The sequence below is a fragment of the Uranotaenia lowii genome, chromosome 3 (genome assembly GCF_029784155.1).
Source record: "Uranotaenia lowii strain MFRU-FL chromosome 3, ASM2978415v1, whole genome shotgun sequence".
Lineage (NCBI taxonomy): Eukaryota > Metazoa > Arthropoda > Insecta > Diptera > Culicidae > Uranotaenia > Uranotaenia lowii.
Window position 1 is genome coordinate 116,046,689 of NC_073693.1, and position 22,640 is coordinate 116,069,328.

At 35.9% G+C, this 22,640-nt stretch overlaps 1 protein-coding gene across 1 annotated transcript; it reads left to right on the plus strand.

The window, feature by feature from the left end:
* The first annotated feature begins 11,488 nt into the window (after positions 1-11,488).
* Positions 11,489-12,385, plus strand: LOC129750814 (uncharacterized). The gene is made up of 2 exons (XM_055745895.1): positions 11,489-11,544; positions 11,743-12,385. Exons 1-2 carry the CDS (start codon positions 11,542-11,544, stop codon positions 12,346-12,348), a joined length of 609 nt encoding a protein of 202 aa, XP_055601870.1. The 5' UTR covers positions 11,489-11,541; the 3' UTR covers positions 12,349-12,385.
* Positions 12,386-22,640: the final 10,255 nt, after the last annotated feature.

Genomic DNA, 22,640 nt, shown 5'->3' on the forward strand with positions numbered 1-22,640 from the left:
CCGTACGAACCGTAGGAACCGTACGAACCGTACGAACCGTAGGAACCGTACGAACCGTAGGAACCGTAGGAACCGTAGGAACCGTTCGAACCGTACGAACCGTAGGATCCGTTCGAACCGTACGAACCGTACGAACCGTAGGAACCGTTCGAACCGTACGAACTTTAGGAACCGTTCGAACCGTATGAACTGTGCAAACCGTAGGAACCGTAAGTACCGTAGGAACCGTACGAACCGTAGGAACCGTTCGAACCGTATGAACCGTAGGAACCGTAGGAACCGTTGGAACCGTACGAACCGTACGAACCGTACGAACCGTAGGAACCCTACGAACCGTAGGAACCGTAGGAACCGTAGGAACCGTAGGAACCGTAGGAACCGTAGGAACCGTAGGAACCGTACGAACCGTAGGAACTGTTCGAACCGTACGAACCGTACGAACCGTAGGAACCGTACGAACCGTACGAACCGTAGGAACCGTACGAACCGTAGGAACCGTAGGAACCGTAGGAACCGTTGGAACCGTACGAACCGTAGGAACCGTAGGAACCGTAGGAACCGTAGGAACCTTAGGAACCGTTCGAACCGTAGGAACCGTTCGAACCGTAGGAACCGTTCGAACCGTACGAACCGTAGGAATCGTACGAACCGTAGGAACCGTACGAACCGTACGAACCGTACGAACCGTGCGAACCGTTCAATCAGTAGGAACCGTACGAACCGTAGGACTCGTTCGTCTGGTCCTTAAGTCGCGAATGCTATAAAGATGGTAAAACGACTATAATCGAAACAAAAAAAAAAGTTCGTCTGGTGGATTTATTTCAGACACATCTAATAATTCATTTGTTTTCACTCATTATTCGAAGATTTCATTAATCTTATAGAAGAAAAGGTTCTGCTTTTGCATCCTCTTTTTACTGAGAAGTGAGCAACTTGATTTTCGAAATAAAAAGTCTTAAATCAAAAGACAGGACAGTTCTGGACAGCATTCGCCAAACTTGTATTTCTCGTATAGATTGGATTGATGTCATCAAAAGTTTCGATCTGAAGGTGGCTTGCTGATCGCTAATTTGGGGCATCTTCCGACCATTCAGGAATGTCATGTCATCTTCATTTAATTTGAAAAATTTTAATTTTGCTCCAACTTGACAGTTTTTATCGATGTTAATTAGGTCATGTTGTAGTCTCCGAAAACTAATAGTGACGTTGATTTACAGAATCGAGAATCGTCCAGTCCAAAAATAGTCAGTCTGACCTGTAAAGTTCTTTCGCAGTCGTTAAAGATTTTATGGTTCGGCTTGATATTCGCAGTCTTATTCTCCGATGATATTTTTGAGGGATGAGAATTTTTGGAAATTATGGCAGATTTTCTTCAAAGCAATAAAACCAAATTGGTTGACGAATAAAATACTGGCGTTATTGAAGAAATTTACGACTCCTCCAATCTGGCTGAAACGAGCAAATAAAAGAAAAGCTTGTCTCAGTTTGTCCATTTTGTGTGGATGTTAGTGTTTATTTGCTTTTCAATTGTTCGGAAGTTTCTCAACGCCCGTCCAAAAACCCTTGCTGGCCAATCTTCCAACAAACAATCGAATCAGATCAGATCAGAAATAGTGACCAGACGCCAAATTTGCGTGCTGGGCACCATCGCGTAGCGCAGATCTTAACGCATAAATTATAAGTATCTGTTGGGCGTCCACCTAAAATAAAAACCTTCGCCCGGATTGAAAACGTGTTTGTCACTTAATAATTCCAATCATTAGGCGCTTACAACCGGTGGCGTTCTTTGAGCTGAGCTAATTTAAGCCAACTCATCTTCATTAAGGTGCCGTTTTTTTTCTACGAAAACTCTAGTTTGTTTGTTCCTTTATTCAAAACAACTCACCTTGCTTGAAAAATTCAAATCCTTCGCAAAGGTCGGCTGTTATAGTCAAAAGGAATATTTAGAACGTTTTGTTCGCTTTCCAAAAACTCAACTTCCGGAAGACGGTATGGAATAAATTGTGTTACAATTTTGAATTTACTAAGTTACAATGAGATGATTAACAGCTCGAAAGAAGATTTGTAATCTAACTTTGATTCAAACATAAGTTAACAATGTTAGCCACTAATTCACGTATTAGATAATTTAATCGAATATGCAGTAAGATGCGAACCGAAAAATGTGATATAGGTTTTCTATTTCCAAAACTTTAATTATTATCGATGTCTTGCGACATCTCATGCAAATATTAAGCCCTTACGGTAATCAAACATACTTGTTGGTCTTGATTTCTTAAACGCATCGATCTTCAGGTAGCCAGGACCATAAATCGTCTTGCCCTTAAGTCGACAGATACTTCAAGCAACAAAATCGATAGAACTTCTGATCAAGTCAAGTCTACAGGTCGGTCAGACTATAAAATCGTTAACCTTAGCCGGATTTTTGCTGTATATGTCAATAGGTTTTTGACATCAGTTTCCTTAAAGTTATTCAACTTAGTTATGTGACCCTAAAGCTTAGACCCTATGTCATATTTTAGAGACAAATCATGAAAATCTAGTGCCAGGTCCAGAATTTTCAAACATTTTAACAAATTTTGGCACTTTATGGGATTGTAAAAAACTAGCTGACCCAGCAAACTTTGTTGAGCCTGTATTTAAAAAAAAAATTTAAATTTTAGCACTGTGTCTTAGTCAGCCTTCCTTTTGAGTGGATAAAAGCAAATGGATACCCTTGTGTCAGAAAAAAATCCAGTATTTTAGTTCAAGATACACATAAGTTACGCTAACTTTTGGTTAGCGAACTTATTTTCTTCCGGTAACTTAAGAACGCTTAATCTATCCAGTTTCAATTTTGTTTAGCCATCATTCCTATTCAAAAACTCATATCTGATCAAGTATTTTAAAATTGCTGAAGATTGATTTGAACTGGAAATGGATCTTTTTTGCTGGAGTCGTCATAAACTGAGTTTTTTTTTCGATTTGTGTTTACCTCTGTACTTAAATACATTGAAGTTTTCTTTAAGCATGATCGTCAGAATAGAAAAAATAAAAAATGAATTGGACAATACCAGAACATTTAAAGAATAATGAAAATAAACTTAATTTTTTTTATTATTTCAAATGTCGTTTTTTTCGGACTTTGTACTAAAAACACTAATTGAATCTTATTGTGAATTGGCAGAGCTGAGTTTGACAAATATTTAACAATTCAGGAAAAGTCACTATTCATCTCATTTTACAGCCACACTTTTCCTATCAATATAATGTTTGAAAATGTCTTTAAAATTTGTGTCATCATTATCTTTTTTCAATATTCAGTTAGGGATTGGCAAATGGCACTATAAATTAGGAAATAAAAAAAAATTAAATTGTCATGTTTTTGGATTACTTTTCTCTTAGCATTTGAAACCTTGCATGAAGGCAAATCTATTTTGAGTATTTGGAATAAAAATTCAAAACAATCACATATTATTTAAAATTTTAGTTTATGATCGTAAGATAACAAACTGTAATCCTAACAGTTAAATTTAATTCTGAATTTTATTGTTAATTTATATCAAGATTCTGAATTTGGCTTTTAAATCTTGATTTTCAGTTATATTTGAACGTTAATTTAAAAGCTGATTTTCTTTGATCTTGATTTTATTTTTGACTAGCTGATCCCGAACGAACTTCGTTTCGTTTCTAACTTTAAAGCTTATGATTTTGTATTTGGTTGGTAATTGCGACGCATTTTCACGGAAAAATTGCTTAAAATACTAAACAGAATTTGCAAGCGACCTATTTGCTTGTCTACCAAACGGCACAAGATTGATTTTTAATAGAAATTAATTGATGATGACACAAGTATCTCCTCTTAAAGAAGTTGCAGGAAATTCCATATGGTTTGGCTTATTGTTCCACATTATTAATATAGCAGTTTATTCAAGAACCAAATTTTAGACTAAAATTTTCAACTTGAATAGAGTATGCATAAATCATATTCGAACTGCCAAATTTGAATCTTTAAGTTTTAATGTGGGAAATTGGATTTCTTCTTAGAATTTTTACGAAATTGAGGGCTTTCTTAAAAAAACTTATTGTAAGTTCAAATCAAATAAGCTTAATAAAGCTGGGCAGATTACCCCGGCCCAGTTGCACAGATTTTGTTGAAAAATATCCTGATTTTGTCCGAATACATTCACATTTTGGGAAATCAAATTATGAATTTTGTCGCCCGAAAATGAAATTTTTCAAGCTATTAAAAAAATGGAATAAATGTTTTGTTTTAGTTCGAAATACAATTCAACATCTGGTAATGTTGTTCGATGCAAAAATGATACAATTTTTTATTTCATATTTTTGATCCTTCCTGGATTTTAATCAAATTTTCTTGGGCAGTGCCCGGATTGTGGTTTAAAAATATGGAAATAGAATGCTCGATTTTTGTCAGGTTTTAAATAAAATTGCCCAGATTTGCTCGGCCTGGATACTTAAGGGAGGAGGTTTTCAAGCAAAATTTAAGTTTTCAACCTAAGTTTCGTATTTTGTTACTAATGGATTCTTTATACAAATCCTAATCATCATTTGAAATGTTTAGGGATGGATTTTCAAAAGTTTCTATTTAACACGAAAAACTATTTTTAATAAGGAATTTTTGATTGATTGATTTGAGTTCGATTCTCTCTACGGGCGCTGTGGTTTATATCTTTATTTTCTTGTTTCTGGGATGAATTAACCAATAGGAACGAAATCCCATAAAACGTGTTTCTTGTTTTGCTTGAATGTAGTGGTCATGCATCATTTTAGTTGGGAGCCGATTCCTTATGTCAGTTACGGTTTTTCAAACATACCGTCTTCGGCACAGTGCACATTTCAGGGCATTATCGGCACAGAGATTTGCTAAATAGGCATTGGATTTTTGCAACCTCTTCTATGGGTGTAAATACTATAAAGGTATTTTGTATCCTTTATTATCAAGAAAACTCGTCAAAACCGTCAAAATAGAGACGGATCAATGTTACATCAAAGCATCAACTTCTAAACAGAGTTTAAAGTAGTCTAATAAATTACTGATACCATTTTTTTTTTATAAGTAGTAGCGGCCCACCACACTCCCCCACACCAAAAAGCTCATTAGAGCCCCCTGGTAATGGACGCTACTGTTCTCAGCATGTCTGGCAGCAACAAAAACTAATAAAAAACGCGAGCAAAATTTTACTCATGCTGAGAACTGAAATGTTTAAATTTAGTGCGAGGAAATGTAATGATAATACTAAATTAAATACTACATGGATCTCAATGGAAAACAGATTTACCTTAAAAAGAGATCCACTATTTGATATTAATACTACTACGCAAACATTTAATAATATAAGACATTATAATTTAAATTATTAATAAAAAAAAGAACACACAAAGAAACTAAATTGCTACAAAAATTCACAAAAAAAAAATTTATTATAAAAGAAGAAAACTGGTCATGGTCATGTTTTACGTTCAAAGGAGTCCAGTACTGGTTTAAAAATATGAAACATGCCATATTCCCCTCAACAGGAAAAACAATCGAAAAATATTAAAAAAAAGTGATCAATATACCCCGGATTACGGTACCCTTTTTTTTTTCAACCTTTTCCACAAAATTTTATATCGTTTGCTCGTACCTGAAAAAATTTGTGTGCAATTTTTATCTCAATCCTTTGAATAATGACGTCAATAAAGCTTAAACAATATTTGTGTTGTATGGAAGACCCTTTGGCCGGCCTCTGACTCAATGTTTAACTCCTGGAATCTGTTGGTCAAATCTTCCATGTACAAATTTTCATCTCAATCTAGTGTAGAACAACGTCAATATTGTAAAAATGTTGAAAAGTTCGACACCTGACCCAAGATTCGATACCTGAGATCAAAACCCCCATGTGCAAATCTTCATCGCAATCCGACGAAAAATAAAGTCAACATCGCGAAAACAATATTTGTCTTGTATGGACGACCCCCTTCAACAAAAAATCTGAAAACATTTTTCATCATTCCTGGTCCTAATGAGCATCCATACCATATTTCAACTCTCTAGCTCTTAAGACGGCTGAGCCAAACAAGCCCACAGAAATTGCTTGATTGATTACCAAATCAGGTTAAATTAAGAACGCTTGAACCAAGCGTTGTATTGAAATCAAATTTTAGATTCAGTACAACCCAGCAAACATTTTTGAAGGTATATCGCAAGAACAACAGAATTATTCAAACAATTATACCAGATGAAAAGATTGTATTAAACTTACCAAAATAGCATATAGCTACAAAAGTGGAGGCGATATATCTACAATGACAAGATTCGATTTCCCCACGAAAAGCAAAATAAACGATTTCAAGTAAGTTGAGTAAAACGAAAAAAAATTTCCCCGACCGAGAATTGAACTCCAGTCCTCCGAGTTCGCAGTCCGGTACCTTACCACGATGCCAACTCATCACTTGACATGATCCACGCTATAGCTCTATAGGTGAGATTTTTTTACGAACCGGTCAAAGGAAAAAAGGACCGCCCATATCGTAAATTAGTTTACTCAAATCGTAATTGTCGAATCAGCATATTCCCAACCTTTTGGAGACATATTTACGAATTGACTAAACTGCTATCCGACTCAACTATTTTTGGGCAAAGCTTGTCGTAAATGAATGATAGAAAATCCCGAAATACCAACTTGTTTACGATGGTTATCGAATATGTCTTAATATCGGATTTGGATTATCATTTCCATTACGATTTCATGTTAGCTGGGAAGATTTTGTTTACCATCAAATTCTGAATACAACTTCTAAAACAGGATGAATACACCAATCGGTTTTAAACCCTTTCTCAAATCTCAAACCATGTAAAACCATGTAGATAGGCATAACATTAGAAACTACCATACAGAGTTCATCTGTACTGGATAGCAGTCAAAGCTTGCTGATACAGTGAGCAAAATAAGAATAGTACCACTTGAGTTTTTCAACAAAAACAAGATTATTTTTTAAAATTTACGGTGTAATCATACTTCTATGAATTATTTGAATACAAAACTGCATTTTAGGAGTTTTCCAGAATTTCAAAGCTTTTCAAAGGTATTAAAGAAGGCTTTTTAGAGATGCTCCTCTAGCGTTAAGGAATTTTATATTTGAGCTATAAAACTTTATCAAATTGCTTGATTTCTTCATTAATATTCATAAGCATGATGCAAAATGATGAAACATAGATTTGAGGCTGAATTTTAATCCATAAAACAAGTAAGAATTCAAAAATACTAATGTTTTTTAATAGTCGAACACTATTTCTCTAGTTTTAAGTCATAGATGGCAGCACTATCTTGCAATTTAACCAAATTCATGCCAATTTTCGAATATCCGGGATTAATTAGGGTGTGCTGGATGATTTTGGTCAATAAATAAATTCATGGTACCGTGTGAACGCTTTAGAAATTCTAAGATCACTAAATAAAAAAAAAGTAGAATTGCATCAAAGTCACTAAAAGTGATTTTTTTGGACCGATTATCAGAATAAAGTTGTACTTTCCGATGGAGCTTGATGGACCAGACGGCTAGCAGTATTATTGGTATGATTTGCAATTGAATCGGAAGTTGAGATGAGCAGGAATTTTGGCGGTTGTACATTCTTGTGCTGGTGATTCTTTTGCAAATCCGGAAAAAATTTCTGCAGCGTGAACTTCCACAAAACTGTGATAGGAAAATACCTCGAAATGATAAATATGGGCCTAAATAAACCTGGAAAATCAATATTGAGACTTAATTTGGTTTTAACAGCAAAATAGTGCTGCCATCTACGACTTGAAACTGGATTAAGTGTGGTTTACTGAAAAAAAAAAAATCAAAGATTTGGATTTCCAACCTATTTTCTCTGATTCAAAATAAATCCCGAATATTTGTTTCATCAATTCACGTAATTTTTATGAAGAAAGCAAGTAGTTTGGTAAAGAATTACTACTCAAGTAGGGGAGATGGGGGCATAATGGCCACCTTAAGGAAAACGGTTATTTAACCATAGAAAATAGCTATAATATGGAGGTTACATTATTGTTTCGTGTTCAGACACTTGAAAAGCCTATTCCCTAACGGGCTGAAACGTGAAAAACTAGATGAAAACGTTCAAAAATGCATTTGAAAAATTTTTGCCAAAAGCTGAAAACCAGCCACTGTGGAGGTATAATGAGAAACCCCCCTGAGGCAGTATGAGCACCATTAATCAGGGCAAGATGTGCGTTTTCTGCCGGGGAATCTAGCAGCGAATTCAATTCGATGAAGTCAGGTAAGTCGTAGATTCATCAAACAAAGCAATAACAAAATTATCTAGGTCTGTTTGTAGAATACAAACAATTCACGCACGCTCATACATTATGTGCTTTGTTCGGAGGATGATGCTACTAGCCGTATAATGTAATAATAAAAAAATCGATCATGAATTGTAAATGGAAAAAAATCACCTCGAACAGAAATCTAACGCTAGTCTTTTGATTACCTCTCCGACACCTTACCAATAGGCTAAATCGTTGGATGAAAACTAGTCAAGGTGTGGCGCTATAAATCAATTTAAACATTATAGATCAAGGTTATTTTAAGATCATAAAAGCTTATTTTGTGGTGCTCAAAAATTAGTTACGAAGTTACGAAAATAACTTGAGAACCAAGCTAGTTTTTTTTAAATATCTCTGTAAAGATGATATGGAGAATGGAGATTCCTTTTTTTGTGAAAAATTAATACTATAGGATGTACGAAACAAATCCTCATGAAAATTTATTTAAGAAAATACGTACTTTCGTAGAAAAAAGTAGTGCTCATTATGCCCTGGGTGCTCGTTATGCCCTCATCTCCCCTATAAAATTTCTTAACGCTAAAGGAGCATCTCTGAAAACCCCCTTTTAAAACCTTTGGAATTCTAGAAAACTCCTTAAAATGCAGTTATCTTTTCAAATAATTCGTAGAAGCATTATCATCCACTTTTACACAGTAAATTTCTAAAAATAATTTTGTTTTTGTTGAAAAACTCAAGTGGTACTATTCTTATTTTCACCCCTTTTTCACACTTTTGGTCCTCAACGCCAATTGCTACGTCCAAAAAAAGTAAACTTATGCATTATTTATCCGTTAAACAATCAAAATAACCTGTAGAAGATAATTTGCGTAATTTTCCATCATTCATATTTTAACAAGAAAAACACATAGTGGTACTATTCTTATTTCGCTCACTGCAGTTGAAAATTTAAAATTTTGGCGTTTTTTCGTTCTGTTCTTGGATATAACAATGAGCCTACCTTCAGGAGTTTAAAAATGGATCACGAATGTATTAGCGAGAAAACGCTGTATGTGAAGTATGGAATTCATTATAGATGTTTTTGTGAATCGACTTCAAAACTAATAATTCGATTTTAAAATTACATATTTTTGAAAGCTTCTGATTATAGTGTTTAGTTCAGAATAAGCATTCGAAATCTATACCTGATAAAATAAATTTCGATTCCGAATAGAGATGAAGAGTTCAGATTCCGATTTAGAATTTAGATTTGAATTAAGATTTCAGTTCCAGGATTCAGATTCATATTTAGATTCAGATGAATGTAGGTAAATTCAGAACGTGTATTCTGATTTTTTTTATGGAAAAAATGACTCGTAGTTCAGATTTAGGATTCACATTCCGAATTCAATTCAGAATCCAGATTATTATTCTGCATTTGGCTTCAAAATTCAGTTGAGAATAAAGATTCAGAACTTAGATTCAGACCGAAAATTATAAATTCTAATTAGATATAAGATTCAGATTCAGATAACTAAACTCTTCTTAGTCTAGACTTGAAATTTCTGTTCGAAATTCAGATGAAGATTCCAAAATCAGATTTTTATTCAAAAACCAGATTCAGATTTTTAATTGAGATTGAGAAGTGATGTTAAGATTAAAAATTCTATGTTCAGATTCAGAGTCAGAATTAAGATTTAGAAGTCCTTTAATCTCTTAGAAGATACCATTCTTTGAAGTTTATTAACTTTTTTTTTGTTTTACCCCGAATCATCCTACGATTTCCAAAAGACTAATTTCTAATTACGTCGAGCTTCAGTCAACCATACTTGTAGAGTTGTTCATATTACAAACCTAAGTGGGAACCATAAAAGTGATTTGATGTGTTTTGCTGAAAAAATAGGGGCCAAAATTTACTACCAATTTGTGTTTTGATAAAACACGAATAAAATTGACCAAATGAGTTAAAAATTGGTATTCTAGACAGGTCAAGAAGTAGTTCTAGATACCAAGTTTTCGAATCTGATGTATGTAGGTACGAAGTATTTTTTTTACAGCCACTCTGACGGACAGCAGAGAAATTACTAAGTACTTTGGGCAAAAACCTCTAAAAATATGCAATCTTCAATACCTCGGTAACAAGGAATATTCTATTGGGATTTTGATTGGTTGACACTTCACATGTGACCCATACATTAACCAGCTGTTTCATTGAAAAAAAAAAAAACAAATTAAATGTTTACCATCCAATGCCAGAGTTCTCTTCTTGCAATTCAAATTTCTAACTCAAGGGATTCCATACGTAGTTCAATAGCAAAATCTCGAAGATGGCAGATGATTAGATTGCATAAAATTTTCAACCAAACGTCAATGACGTCAACGTCTGCGATTTTGTTGCATTTTGTCAACATTGCTTGCATCTAAGTATAATACACACATTCATGGACGCTGGAACGGGAACGAATTTGAAAGTGAAACCTTGTCAAATTCCAGGTGTAAAGCTGTGATGTCAACGAACCACCTGCCGGGGTATGTGTCACTAAAGTGAGCGTATCTCAAAATGTAGCTCCGGAGACATTCAATTATGTGGAAGCTATCAAAAAAGAAATATCTTCAGAAAATTTTGTTATTGGAAAAATGTTGAAATTGCAACCACTACCCCAAAAATAAATAATTTTGATCTCACTCCATTTGAATTTTCCACAATCGATTGGTGTTAATTGAGTTACATCTTCATGGATGAACTTGAAAATCGATGGTCGACGAATCGTATACAGCCTTTTCGGTGCCGATTCGATACCAGCAGTACCAAAATTTATACATAGTTGATTGGAATTTTATTATAATCTACTGGAAATCCTTTAAAATGAGTATTCAAGATAAAATTTACTACTTCATTCTGCGGAAAAATTTTAAAGCTTGTAGGGCTTATTAAAATTTAAACAGATTTTTTTTTTCAAGTTTCAAACGGATATAAATTTTTTCGTCACCTTACTGAGAGGGGTTAAAAAAAACCCTGATGCTATCTAAACAGGGCCAGCGAAATGTACCCATCCCGTGTGGCGCACCAAACTATTTTCAAGGCTCCGTTGCAAGACAGTTTGCAACGATTGACTATCAATTATCACCTTCTGATCGCCGCGGTCTATGAGGGTCCCCACTATTAGGGCGTGATTTCGGTAGTTTAACAGTATAAAACGAGCGTTACATTGTCATCAATCATTACAGTTGTACCGTTAGGCGAATCGAAAGTGCACCTTGTAAGAATAGTAGAGGAACATCATCTGGAAAAATGGTAAGCATGAAATGTATATAAATAACCGGAAAAGCTTCTAAGATGAACTTAAAGAACATAAAGAACTTGAAGAAAGTAACAACAAGTAGAACAAAAAGTTTCTTTTTAAACCAATATCACAGAGGAGGACGTAAATGCTTTATCCGAATACTGCATCAAATATCAGAATCAGAATGATATTTTGTTTCATGTTTTCAGAAAAACGTAGCCTATTTCATGGCCCTGATACTGGGATGTTACGGTATCGAGTTCCGTGGATACAACTACCCGAAACCAAGCTGTCCCTTGCAACCTCCAGTAACTTATACTGAAACTGCGACGCAAACTGTTGTCTTCAGCACCGAGAACACCGTTTTCCAAACAGTAGTTCAAACTAGCACCGTAGCTGTTCCAACCTACATCACAACAACGGATTACGAAATCCAAACAAGCACCGTCTACATTACGCCTAGTCCGGTTACCCAATACTCAACAGTTATTAACACCGTAACGGCCTGCGTCCAAGAAAAGGAACAGGATTCAGCCATTTTGAACCAATATCTACCCCCAATATCGACGCCACCCCCAGTTCTAACGGAAGAAGGTTCCCACGCGGAAGTAGACCGCACCTATCTGCCACCGGATACATCTGGCAGGTCTTCCGCAACGAACGACATCAACGATGGCAATGTGCTAAACCTGAGCGCCAGCGACAGTGATGGAAATTTGGTGGTTCTGAGGAGAAGTGCTATCAAATCAACACCGAACGATGCGAGGCGAGCCCGATATTTGCTGAATCTGGGAGCGCTGCCTCCGCTGGCTTGAAAGCCTGCTCGACTAGTTGAATAAACTGGTATAAAGTTCCCCTTGGCTGGTTTGATAGATGAATACATAAGCTACCTTTAGGGGTATTTATTTTAGCTCTAAAAGCTGTGCGTTCGAAGTGCGGCATATGTTGATTTTATACTGTTGATTGATTAATAAATTGTTAAACATTAGAATAATATAAATCATTTGTGAGAAATACCCCTGGCATGAGTATTATGATTGATTTCCAGTTTCTTTGAATTTATATGATGCATTTCCTTTTTATTCGTTGAAAAACAAAACATTAAATCCAAAATGCCATTCTGCTAGATTGTTTTGTCAATGTGAAAATTATTTAATATTCCTTAAGATATTTTCTTTATTTAACTCTGAGCAACATACTAAAACGTACATATCTATATCATGGTAATATCAAGGATTAGATTTCAGAAAACATACCATTTTAATGACAACATGTCGAACTTTGCTTAAAAAATTATGTACCGTAAACTGGGGGAACTTTGATCACTTTTTTCATTAGTTTTCGAATATTTTGGAAGGGGTTGCTCTTTCGTAATACCTCAAAGCTTTAAAACCCTTACTGAGGTGAGGAGTATTTAACATGATCATTGATTGGAGTAAATTCAAACGACATTGGTGGTTATAATTAAACGTTTGTTACAAAACCAGATTTCGGATTTAGGGGTAATTTTGATCACTCTGATTTTTACGTATCTCAACATCATCAAATTTATTGTTTTGATGCCATTAAGCACAGAAGGCTCAAAACATCGATAACTGTATTTTTTTGTTTGGACTCAATTGAATTTTTCAACGTTTTCTTTCAAAAACAAATATACTCGAAAGATGGACAATGTTGCTGCATACATTTAGGGGCAAAAATTATAAACCTTTCCTAATATTTTTTGGCCTCAAAAACAAATAAAATTTTACCTTCATGCAATTTCCCAAGTCCTCGTACTGTTCCCATGTTCTTTGTTTCTTCAAAATGAACCATTTGATAGGGGTTTTAGCCATTTTTTCTATTCGGGCTTTTTCATGGAAAATGACCGTTCGTTTTCATTATCCAAAAATTATCATCAATTGACCATAAAAATACCACTTAAACTAAACCTAAGCCGAGAAAAAAGTTGAACTTTCACATAAAGCAACCCATTTGCTCCTAAATGCTTAAATTTGATCAGGAGAGATGTTTGTTTGTAAGCCTTCAAAAAACCAGATATTTCAAGATTTTAAAATGATATTTTAAGTAATATAAAAAATCTCCTAATATAAACCAAGTTAAGGTTATTGGTAACTCAATTTACAGGCTTTCAAACGTAGTAAATAGTTTTTAGATATTTTAACTTTATACATAGTTAATGATGATTATCTGCAAAAATTTCATGTTGATCAAAGATACCCCGCTGATCAAAGTTCCCCCAGTTTACGGTATGTACTAAGCATCCAATCGTCCTGGATCGTCCATTTTAATACCTGATTCAAGTTGGTATTCTCATTTTTTTTTTGTTTTATAATGCCATGGGCTGTATTTTCACATCTTATCCAACACATTTTCTTAAAATATCCTGCTTTTCGATAAAAACATCTCGTCAATGTTCCTAGTGCTATGAATTTCTTGTAATGGGGGTACCGTCAACTGGGGCAACATGCAACACTTTTCAACTTCAATGGCTTCTAAAATCTTAATATATACAGATAATCATACCTCTTGTACATCAAAAGTTTTAAGGTTGATGGGACACCAAACTTTCGTAGTCAGATAAATTAATGTTTTTACCAGTTATTTTTTAATTTACAAAAACATGCGATTTTCACCCTACTAAGAAAAAGGGGTAAGTTGCAACAAACTCTATAATTAATGAAAAATCAAATGAAAACGTTTGAAAATTTATAGTTTTTGATACATTTGTGATGTCACAAGGCATAAAGCACCAAATACAGTAATTTCTGGTTAAGAAAAAAATTGTTAATCTGCTGCATACATTCAGGGGTAGAAAATGCTACGAAATATTCTATTAGCTCAAATCATGAGAAAAAATCACAGCTGAATATTATATTTTGTGGGACAAACGGTGTTGAATTTTTGTTGAAAAATATTGCATGGCATATAATTTATCTCTTGATATAAAAATATTTTTTGATAAGGAGTTGTTGTAGGCTAACAGGGATAAAAGGCAAACACAAAACGCACTTAACAATAATTTTTTTGGAAAATATATCTAAAAAAAATCTCTCGGATGATAGCTCAGAGGATTCAGAGTTTTCGACAGGCTCTGATCATGATGTCACATACAATCCCACGGAACAAAATGAAACTTCGAAAAGTTCAGATGAGTCGTTGTGACAGGTAGTTTATAAAAAATTGCATTAAGTCTTTTAAGGAATATTTACATAACTGTTCAGGAAAGAGGCCTGGTGCAATTAGACCAAAAAAAAAAAAAAAGAAAAAAATTAACATCCACGGTTCTTCTGGAGAATCAGAAGTTGCTGCTGCTGCAGTTGCTAGCAAGAATGAGTCCATTCCTGGAGAGTCAACTGGCCATTCAACAAGACCCCAAAAACGCCAACGAAATCAGGCAGTCTGGAAACTCATCTTGCAAAAAAAGCTACGAAACCAAGGGGAAGCGTACCTACGTTGGTTCTACCGGAAAAAGCGACCAGTTAAACAGGTAATTCCAATGAATGAACACATATGCAGGTATTCTTGTGTATCCATTAAGGAAAAAGAGAGATTGAAAGTTTTCAACAAATTCTGGGAATTATGATAGTGAAACTTGCAAACCTCGTTCATTATGAGTTGCATAGAAATTTGAAGCCCGAAAACGCAGAAAATTAAATGTGTGAACAAAAAAAAAACATCTAGTATCATACTGAAAATACTCGTTACATACAGGTTCCAAAAGGATGCTATCATATTGTTTGGAGTCAGAGGGGTGCAAGTGTCATTCTTGGGTTCAGAAGGGTGCAAGTGAAAAATATCAATAAAAGTAGTTCGGCGTTTTAACATAAATATCGCAAAAACTTTGGTTTTTCTTTCAGAATCGTTCATTTAAGACCTCATGAGACACACTCCATCGAAAATTTAGTAGAAAAATTGATTCGATAATTTTGATTTAGAAAGAAAACTTTGAAGCCCGTTTTCTCGAAATCATCATTTCGGCACTTGCACCCCTCTGATCCTAAGCGCCTCAAATAAAATCTTCCATTTAGAATAAAGAAAAAAACTCCACTCTTCCTGTATCCCATTTTTTTTTATTTTCAACCGATCGACTAAAAAAAATAGATTCTTGTTGCTTGCGGCTATCAAGTTTCGAAAGAAAATTCTTCGCACAAGTGAAAGAAGATTCCTAGTACCGCAAGGTCGGACATTGTACTTCTATCGGTGTTGTTCTTGATTGCGATTATCGTTGATGTTTCGTTCGATTATGCCCTGAGTCAGGTATATGCTGAACTGATTTTAGAAACGGAGACGTTAATCAGACCATTTTCATTCCGTTGTTTCCAGTCCGTTCTGTTTCTGCGGTTTGAAGTTTAAATTTTTCCAAATTTGGGTTCCATCACGGCTAATAATCGAGTTGAACTTTTTGGCGTCAAATCGAATGTTTCAATTTTTGAGGTGGTCGGATTAATCCTAAGGGCGTTATTATTCAATCTGCTTAATAATACAAATTTTCACTCACTGTCACAATGACGACGATGTACTAAAGGTGACTATGATTATATTGACGCCTCATTCGACTGAAGGTAGATTGCTAGAATGTTACTTGGTAACTCATCTGAAGAAACCTCGTTTGAGTACGACTGCTTTAACTTCGTCATAGTCATGGTTTCCTGATAAGTGATAGTGAGTTTTCTACGCCCTGGTTGTAGCTACAATAGATGAACATCACTTGAAGTAGATAAATACTTATCTTATCCATTTCAATTTTTTATATTCAACTAGCTGACCCGGTGTGCTTTGCTACACCTTTAAAAATCGAATGATATTTTGAGAATTTAATCAAATTTTTATTGTTTTGTTGGCATTATTTTAAATCGAATTATAACATAATTCATGAGCAACCGATATAAAATGAGAGCTGCAGCTGGAGATTCGAATTGGAACACAAAAATAACTTAAACTAATATTCTGATTCTTGATCTACAAATTTGTGTTAAAGATCTAGTAATTTTAATCTGTTTCTTTAAGCTTCGCCCTTAAAAGGAGGGTCTCAAATTAATCGTACGCAAACAACCCAACCTATGAAATATGGTTGTTTTTGCTTGATATGTTCTGAATTTATGCAAAAAAAAACTGATAACAGAACCCCCCCTGTCTTTTCCTTCCACCCCTACTGAAAGGAGTTCGTGATCTTTAATAATCATACCCATTTTTACGTTCCCAAAAACCCTCTTGTATCAAATATTATTCCATTGGTTGATAAGTTTTAAGCTTTACAACAAAATTTATATAGAACCCCCTCCTTTCTTCTCCTTTCTACACTGTAAAGCGTAAGAGTCTATAACAATCGTAGAAACATATTTCGTAACCAAGTACCTTTCCATGCCATATTTGTTTCCATTTGTTGGCTTCGTTTGCATAATTTGAGAACTTATGCTAACTAAATTGTATTGGGCTCACCTCCCTCCTCCTATGTACCTATTCACTGAAAGGAGGATGGTGCATCAGATAATCATAGAATCATACCAAAATGATTTTCCATGTTAAGTTTTGTCCATTTCTCGGATTTTATAGAAAAAAAAGTTAAATGTAAGCTTTCCTCTTCCCTTCTTTTATTCCCAATTATATCATCCCACTGGAAAAAAGGAATTGTTAAAAAAAATTCTCGTGGAATACCATCCCATGCCAAATTTGGTTTTATTTGCGTTGTAAATTCTTGAGTAATGCATAAACTTGAAAGGAAGTACCATCCCCCCTTCCGTTCTCCTCATTGAATGGAGGGGTGAGAACTTAATATTCATAAAAGTATTTTTTGTACTCAAATACTTTTTGATGCCACATTTTATTTCATTTGCTCTATGAATTCTCGAGTTATGTTAAAAAGTTGTATGGAATCTCCTCTTTCCCCCTTTATATCTTTCCGCTGAAAAAAGGTGGGGCTTCAATTTATAATAGAAACATTTCTCGTATATAAATGCCCTCACATGCCAAATATGGTTCAATTTGCTCGATCAGCTCTCCAGTTATACTGAAAATTGTGAGAGAGACCTCTTCTCCCCCTTTTCATCCACCTTTTTGAAGGAGTGAGGGATACCAAATATTCATAGAAGCATTTCTCGTACCCAAATATCGTTCCATGACAAATTTGGTTCAATTTGCTTTTGTTTTTGAGTTATGCAATAAAAATTGTATGAAACTTCCCTCCCTCTTTCCTTTTCCCCACTGGAAGAAGGAAGGGGTTTCAAACAATCATTAGAACATGTCACGTTCCCAAATATCCACCCATGCTAAATTTGGTTCCATTTGCTTAATATGTTATTGAGTTATGTAAAAAATTTAAAAAAAAACCCCTCCCCTCTCTCTCCCTAATGGAAAGAGGGAGGTGTCTCAAATAAGAAATATTTTTTTGTATCCAAATACTTTCCCATGCTAAATTTGGTTCCATTTGCTTCATTAGTTTTTGAGTTATGTAAAAAAATATGAAAGAGGCCCCTCCTCCTTTCAACTGGAGAGAGGGAGGGGTCTCAAATAATCATTGAAATATTTTTGGTATCAAAATACCTTCCCATGCCAAATTTGGTTCCAATATCTTGATTAGTTTTCGAGTTATATGAAAAATTGTAAGGTAGACCCCCTCCTTCCTTCCTATCACCCCACTGGGAGGAGGGAGGAGTACCAAATATTTATTAAAATATTCCCCGTTCCCAATTACTACCCCACGCCAAATTTGATAACATTTGATTGATTGGTTCTCAAGTTATGCAAAAAATTGTCTTTTGTTTGGGAAGGCCCCTCCCCCCCTTCCTGTTAGAGGGAGGGGTCCTAAACCATAATAGGAACCTTCCCCGGCCTCCAATACCCCCACCTGCCAAGTTTCACATAAATAGGTTCAGTAGTTTCTGAGTCTATAGGGAACAGACAGACAGACAGACAGACAGACAGACAGACAGAAATACATTTTTATATATGTACTAGCTGACCCGGTGTGCTTTGCTACACCTTTCAAAAACAAATGATATTTTCAGAAGTTATTCAAATTTTTATTGTTTTGTTGGCATTATTTTAAATCAAATTATAACATAACTCATAAGCAAGCGCTATAAAATGAGAGATGCAGCTAGAGTTTCGAATTGCAACACAAAAATGACTTAAACTAATGCTCTGAATCTTGATCTATAAATATTTTTTTTTTTTGCAATTCATTTATTTGAAACGGCTCGTTACCTTACAGTTTTAATGAGCCAAAACCTGTTTTTTGTTTGTTTAACATGGGTTTCTTATGTCTACTTTACAATATTGTTGAGAAGAAAAATAGAAAAAGGATTATAGATGAAGATCGATAGCTTTTAGAAAAATATATATTTCGTACATATAGTCAAGGTCCATCGCAGCTAACACATCTCTCACTGGAACATCAGGTTGTTTCCCTCGGGCCCGAAGGGAATCTTCTAAATTCGCTCTGGCGACAGAATGGACCTCACACGACCAAACAATATGATCGATGTCATGGTAACCCTGACCACAAACACAGAGATTGCTGTTAGCGAGATTTACACGATAGAGTAACGCATCCAAGGCGCAGTGATTGGACATGAGACGAGAAAATGTTTTAATAAAATCTCGACTCAAGTTCAATCTCCTGAACCACGGTTTAAGGCTTACTTTTGGAATAATTGAGTGGAGCCACCGACCCAACTCATCTGCGTTCCATTTGTGCTGCCAGTTGATGAGGGAGTTTCTACGGACTAAAAAGTAAAATTCGTCAAAGGCAATTTGACGCTGATAAACGTCGCCTTCAATCGCACCCACCTTTGCGAGTGAGTCTGCCTTCTCATTGCCCGGTATTGAGCAATGTGAAGGGACCCAAACAAAGGTGATCAAGAAGCAGCGTCTGGATAAAGCACTCAGTGTTTTCCGTATCTTCTCCAGAAAGAACGGAGAGTACTTTATTTTCATTGAGCGAATAGCTTCGATGGAGCTGAGGCTATCTGTTATGATATAGTAATGTTCAGGTTGCTGTAATGTAACGCTTTCCAGTGCCAAGTAAATAGCCGCTAATTCAGCGATGTACACTGAGCACGGAGACTGAAGACGGTAAGATATGCTGGAAGATTCGTTGAACACTCCAAATCCGGTGTTATCATCTATAAGGGAACCATCAGTAAAGTACATTTTATCAGCAATGACGTGTCCATACTTTGCATTAAAAATACTAGGAACAATATGAGAACGATGGTGTTCCGGAATTCCACGAATTTCATGCTGTAAGGACAAATCAAACTGGACAGAGGAGATGTCGTAGTCAGGGTGAAAAACACGAATGGAAGTAAACGACGAAGGATTAACCTGCATAGACATGAATTCATGATATATGGTCATATATCTTGTTTGAAGGTTTTGCTCAAGTAGCTGTTCGAAATTAGCAATCACCAATGGGTTCATGACCTCACACCTGATGAGGAACCGGAGAGATAATGAATAAAATCGATCTCTCAGTGGGAGTACGCCTGCCAAAACCTCGAGACTCATGGTATGAGTAGAGGGCATACAGCCCAACGCGATGCGTAGACAGCAATATTGGTTCCGCTCGAGTTTGATGAGGTGCGTTTTGGCAGCTGATTGAAAACAAAAACTACCGTACTCCATCACTGAGAGGATGGTTGTTCGATATAACTGGATAAGATCTTCTGGATGGGCTCCCCACCAGGTGCCGGTAATTGAACGAAGAAAATTAATCCTTTGCTGGCATTTTTTCTTCAGATACTCAACATGAGCTCTCCAGGTACACTTGGAATCAAACCAAACCCCGAGATACTTAAAACACCTTGATTGTGTGATTGTTCTACCTAGGAGTTGAAGCTTAGGTTGAGCAGGTCTATGTTTCTTAGAGAAAACAACCATCTCCGTTTTCTGAGGGGAAAACTCAATCCCAAGCCCCAAAGCCCAGGAAGACAATCTGTCTAAAGTATCTTGTAAAGGTCTGTGCAGATGAGACTCTGTAGATCCTGTTACAGATACAACGCCATCATCTGCAAATTGTCTTAGAGTGCAACCTTCAGAGAGACAACTGTCGATGTCACTTACGTAGAAATTATACAATAGAGGACTCAAACATGAACCTTGGGGTAGGCCCATGTAAGAAGTCCTTCTGATTGTAATATCTCCTTGAGCAAAATTCAGATGTTTCTCACAAAGTAAACTGTATAAGATGTTGTTCAAAAGCGGTGGCAGACCTCGGGAGTGCAGTTTTTCTGACAAAACCTCAATTGAGACAGCATCAAAAGCTCCCTTTATGTCCAGAAACACTGAAGCCATTTGCTCACGTTTTGCGTACGCCATTTTTTCCCTTTGATCAGCTTTTTGAATTGATTTTCAAGCGTGGAATAAGCATGAAAAGAGTCGAGAGTTCCATGTTTCCGAAATGCTTTAAATGCATAAGATTTGTTCTTGTAAAGCTCGGAGCACTGATTGTCCCACCATGGATTAGGAGGCCTTCGACGTATGGATGAGTCTGGAATGGGTTTTGTTTGAGCGTGGACCGCACTATCGTAAATAACGTGGGAAAGGAAGTTATACTCCTCCAGAGGGGGTAAAACATGTACAGAATTGATCGCTGTGACGATCCCGTCCGCATAAATCCTCCAGTCGATGTGTCTTGTGAGGTCATAAGCCATCCTTATTGGAATAGCGGAACCGACTCCATTGGTGATTGCAATTTGAATAGGCAAATGATCACTACCATTGGGATCATGTATCACCTTCCACTGGCAATCTAATGATAGTGAATTTGAGCAGAGTGAGAGGTCAATTGCACTTTGTCTAGCAGGAGGTTTAGGTATACGTGTTTTTTCACCCGTGTTCAAAACGGTTAAATTAAAACTGTTGCAAATATCATAAATAAGAGGCGAACGATTATCGTCAATTTGTTCCCCCCAGGCAGTTCCATGTGAGTTGAAGTCACCCAGGATCAACCTTGGCTCAGGTAGCACTGAGCAAAGGTCCTCTAGGTGCTTGCAACTCACAGAAACTCTCTGAGGCCAGTACAAACTGACAACACTTAAGTCCTTGCCCCTTACGTTAATATGACATGCAACAGCTTCAATCCCACCACAAGATGGAAGTTGGATTCTATAAAATGTATGGCACTTTTTGATCCCCAAAAGTACCCCGCCATATCCGTCGTTGCGATCTAAACGAACAATGTTAAAATCGTGGAATGAGATATTAGAGTCTGAAGAGAGCCATGTTTCGGACAATGCAAAGATATCACAGTTAGTTTCGTGAAGGAGAAAGTTGAACGGATCCAATTTCGGAATAAGACTGCGACAATTCCACTGTAAAACAGTGATATCTCCGACCTCTCGGCTTAAATTAGCCATCGATAGAGATGAACATTGAAAGGAGGGGCCAAGTTTGCATCATCTGCTGGAAAAGTGTCTTTATAATGGGAAGCATTGCAGAAACAATACTTCTAATAGAGTCTGAGATATTGAAAATAGAGAATAATCCATTCACTATATCTGAAAATTTAAAAAGTCCTGTTTGTGCTGTTGATGTTGATGGTAGTACATTGGGATTGGAGGCTTTTGATGTACCGGCGATAGCAGGATCGTTAGAACGGGAACTCATACCGCGTAGTCCAGGAGGGACTTGATCTATAAATAGATATGTGTTAAAGATCTAATAATTTTAATCTGTTTCTTTCAGCTTCGCCCTGAAAAAGGAGGGTTTCAAATTAATCGTACGCAAAAAATCTAACTTTTGAAATATGGTTGTTTTTGCTTAATATGTTCTGGATTAATGCTAAAAAACCGAAGTGAAGATAGTCCCCTGGCCTTGACTTCACCTCCTGCTGAATGAAGGTCGTGTACTTTAATAATCATACCCATTTTTTTCGTTACCAAAAATTCTCTTATATCAAATATAGTTCCATTGGTTGATAAGTTTTTAAGCTTTACAACAAAATTTATTTAGAGCCCCCTCCTTTTTTCCCCTCTCTGCACTGTAAAGCGTAAGAGTCTATAACAATCGCAGAAACATATCTCGTAACGAAGTACCTTTCCATGCCATAATTGTATCCATTTTTTTGACTTCGTTAGCATATATTAAGAACTTATGCTAACAA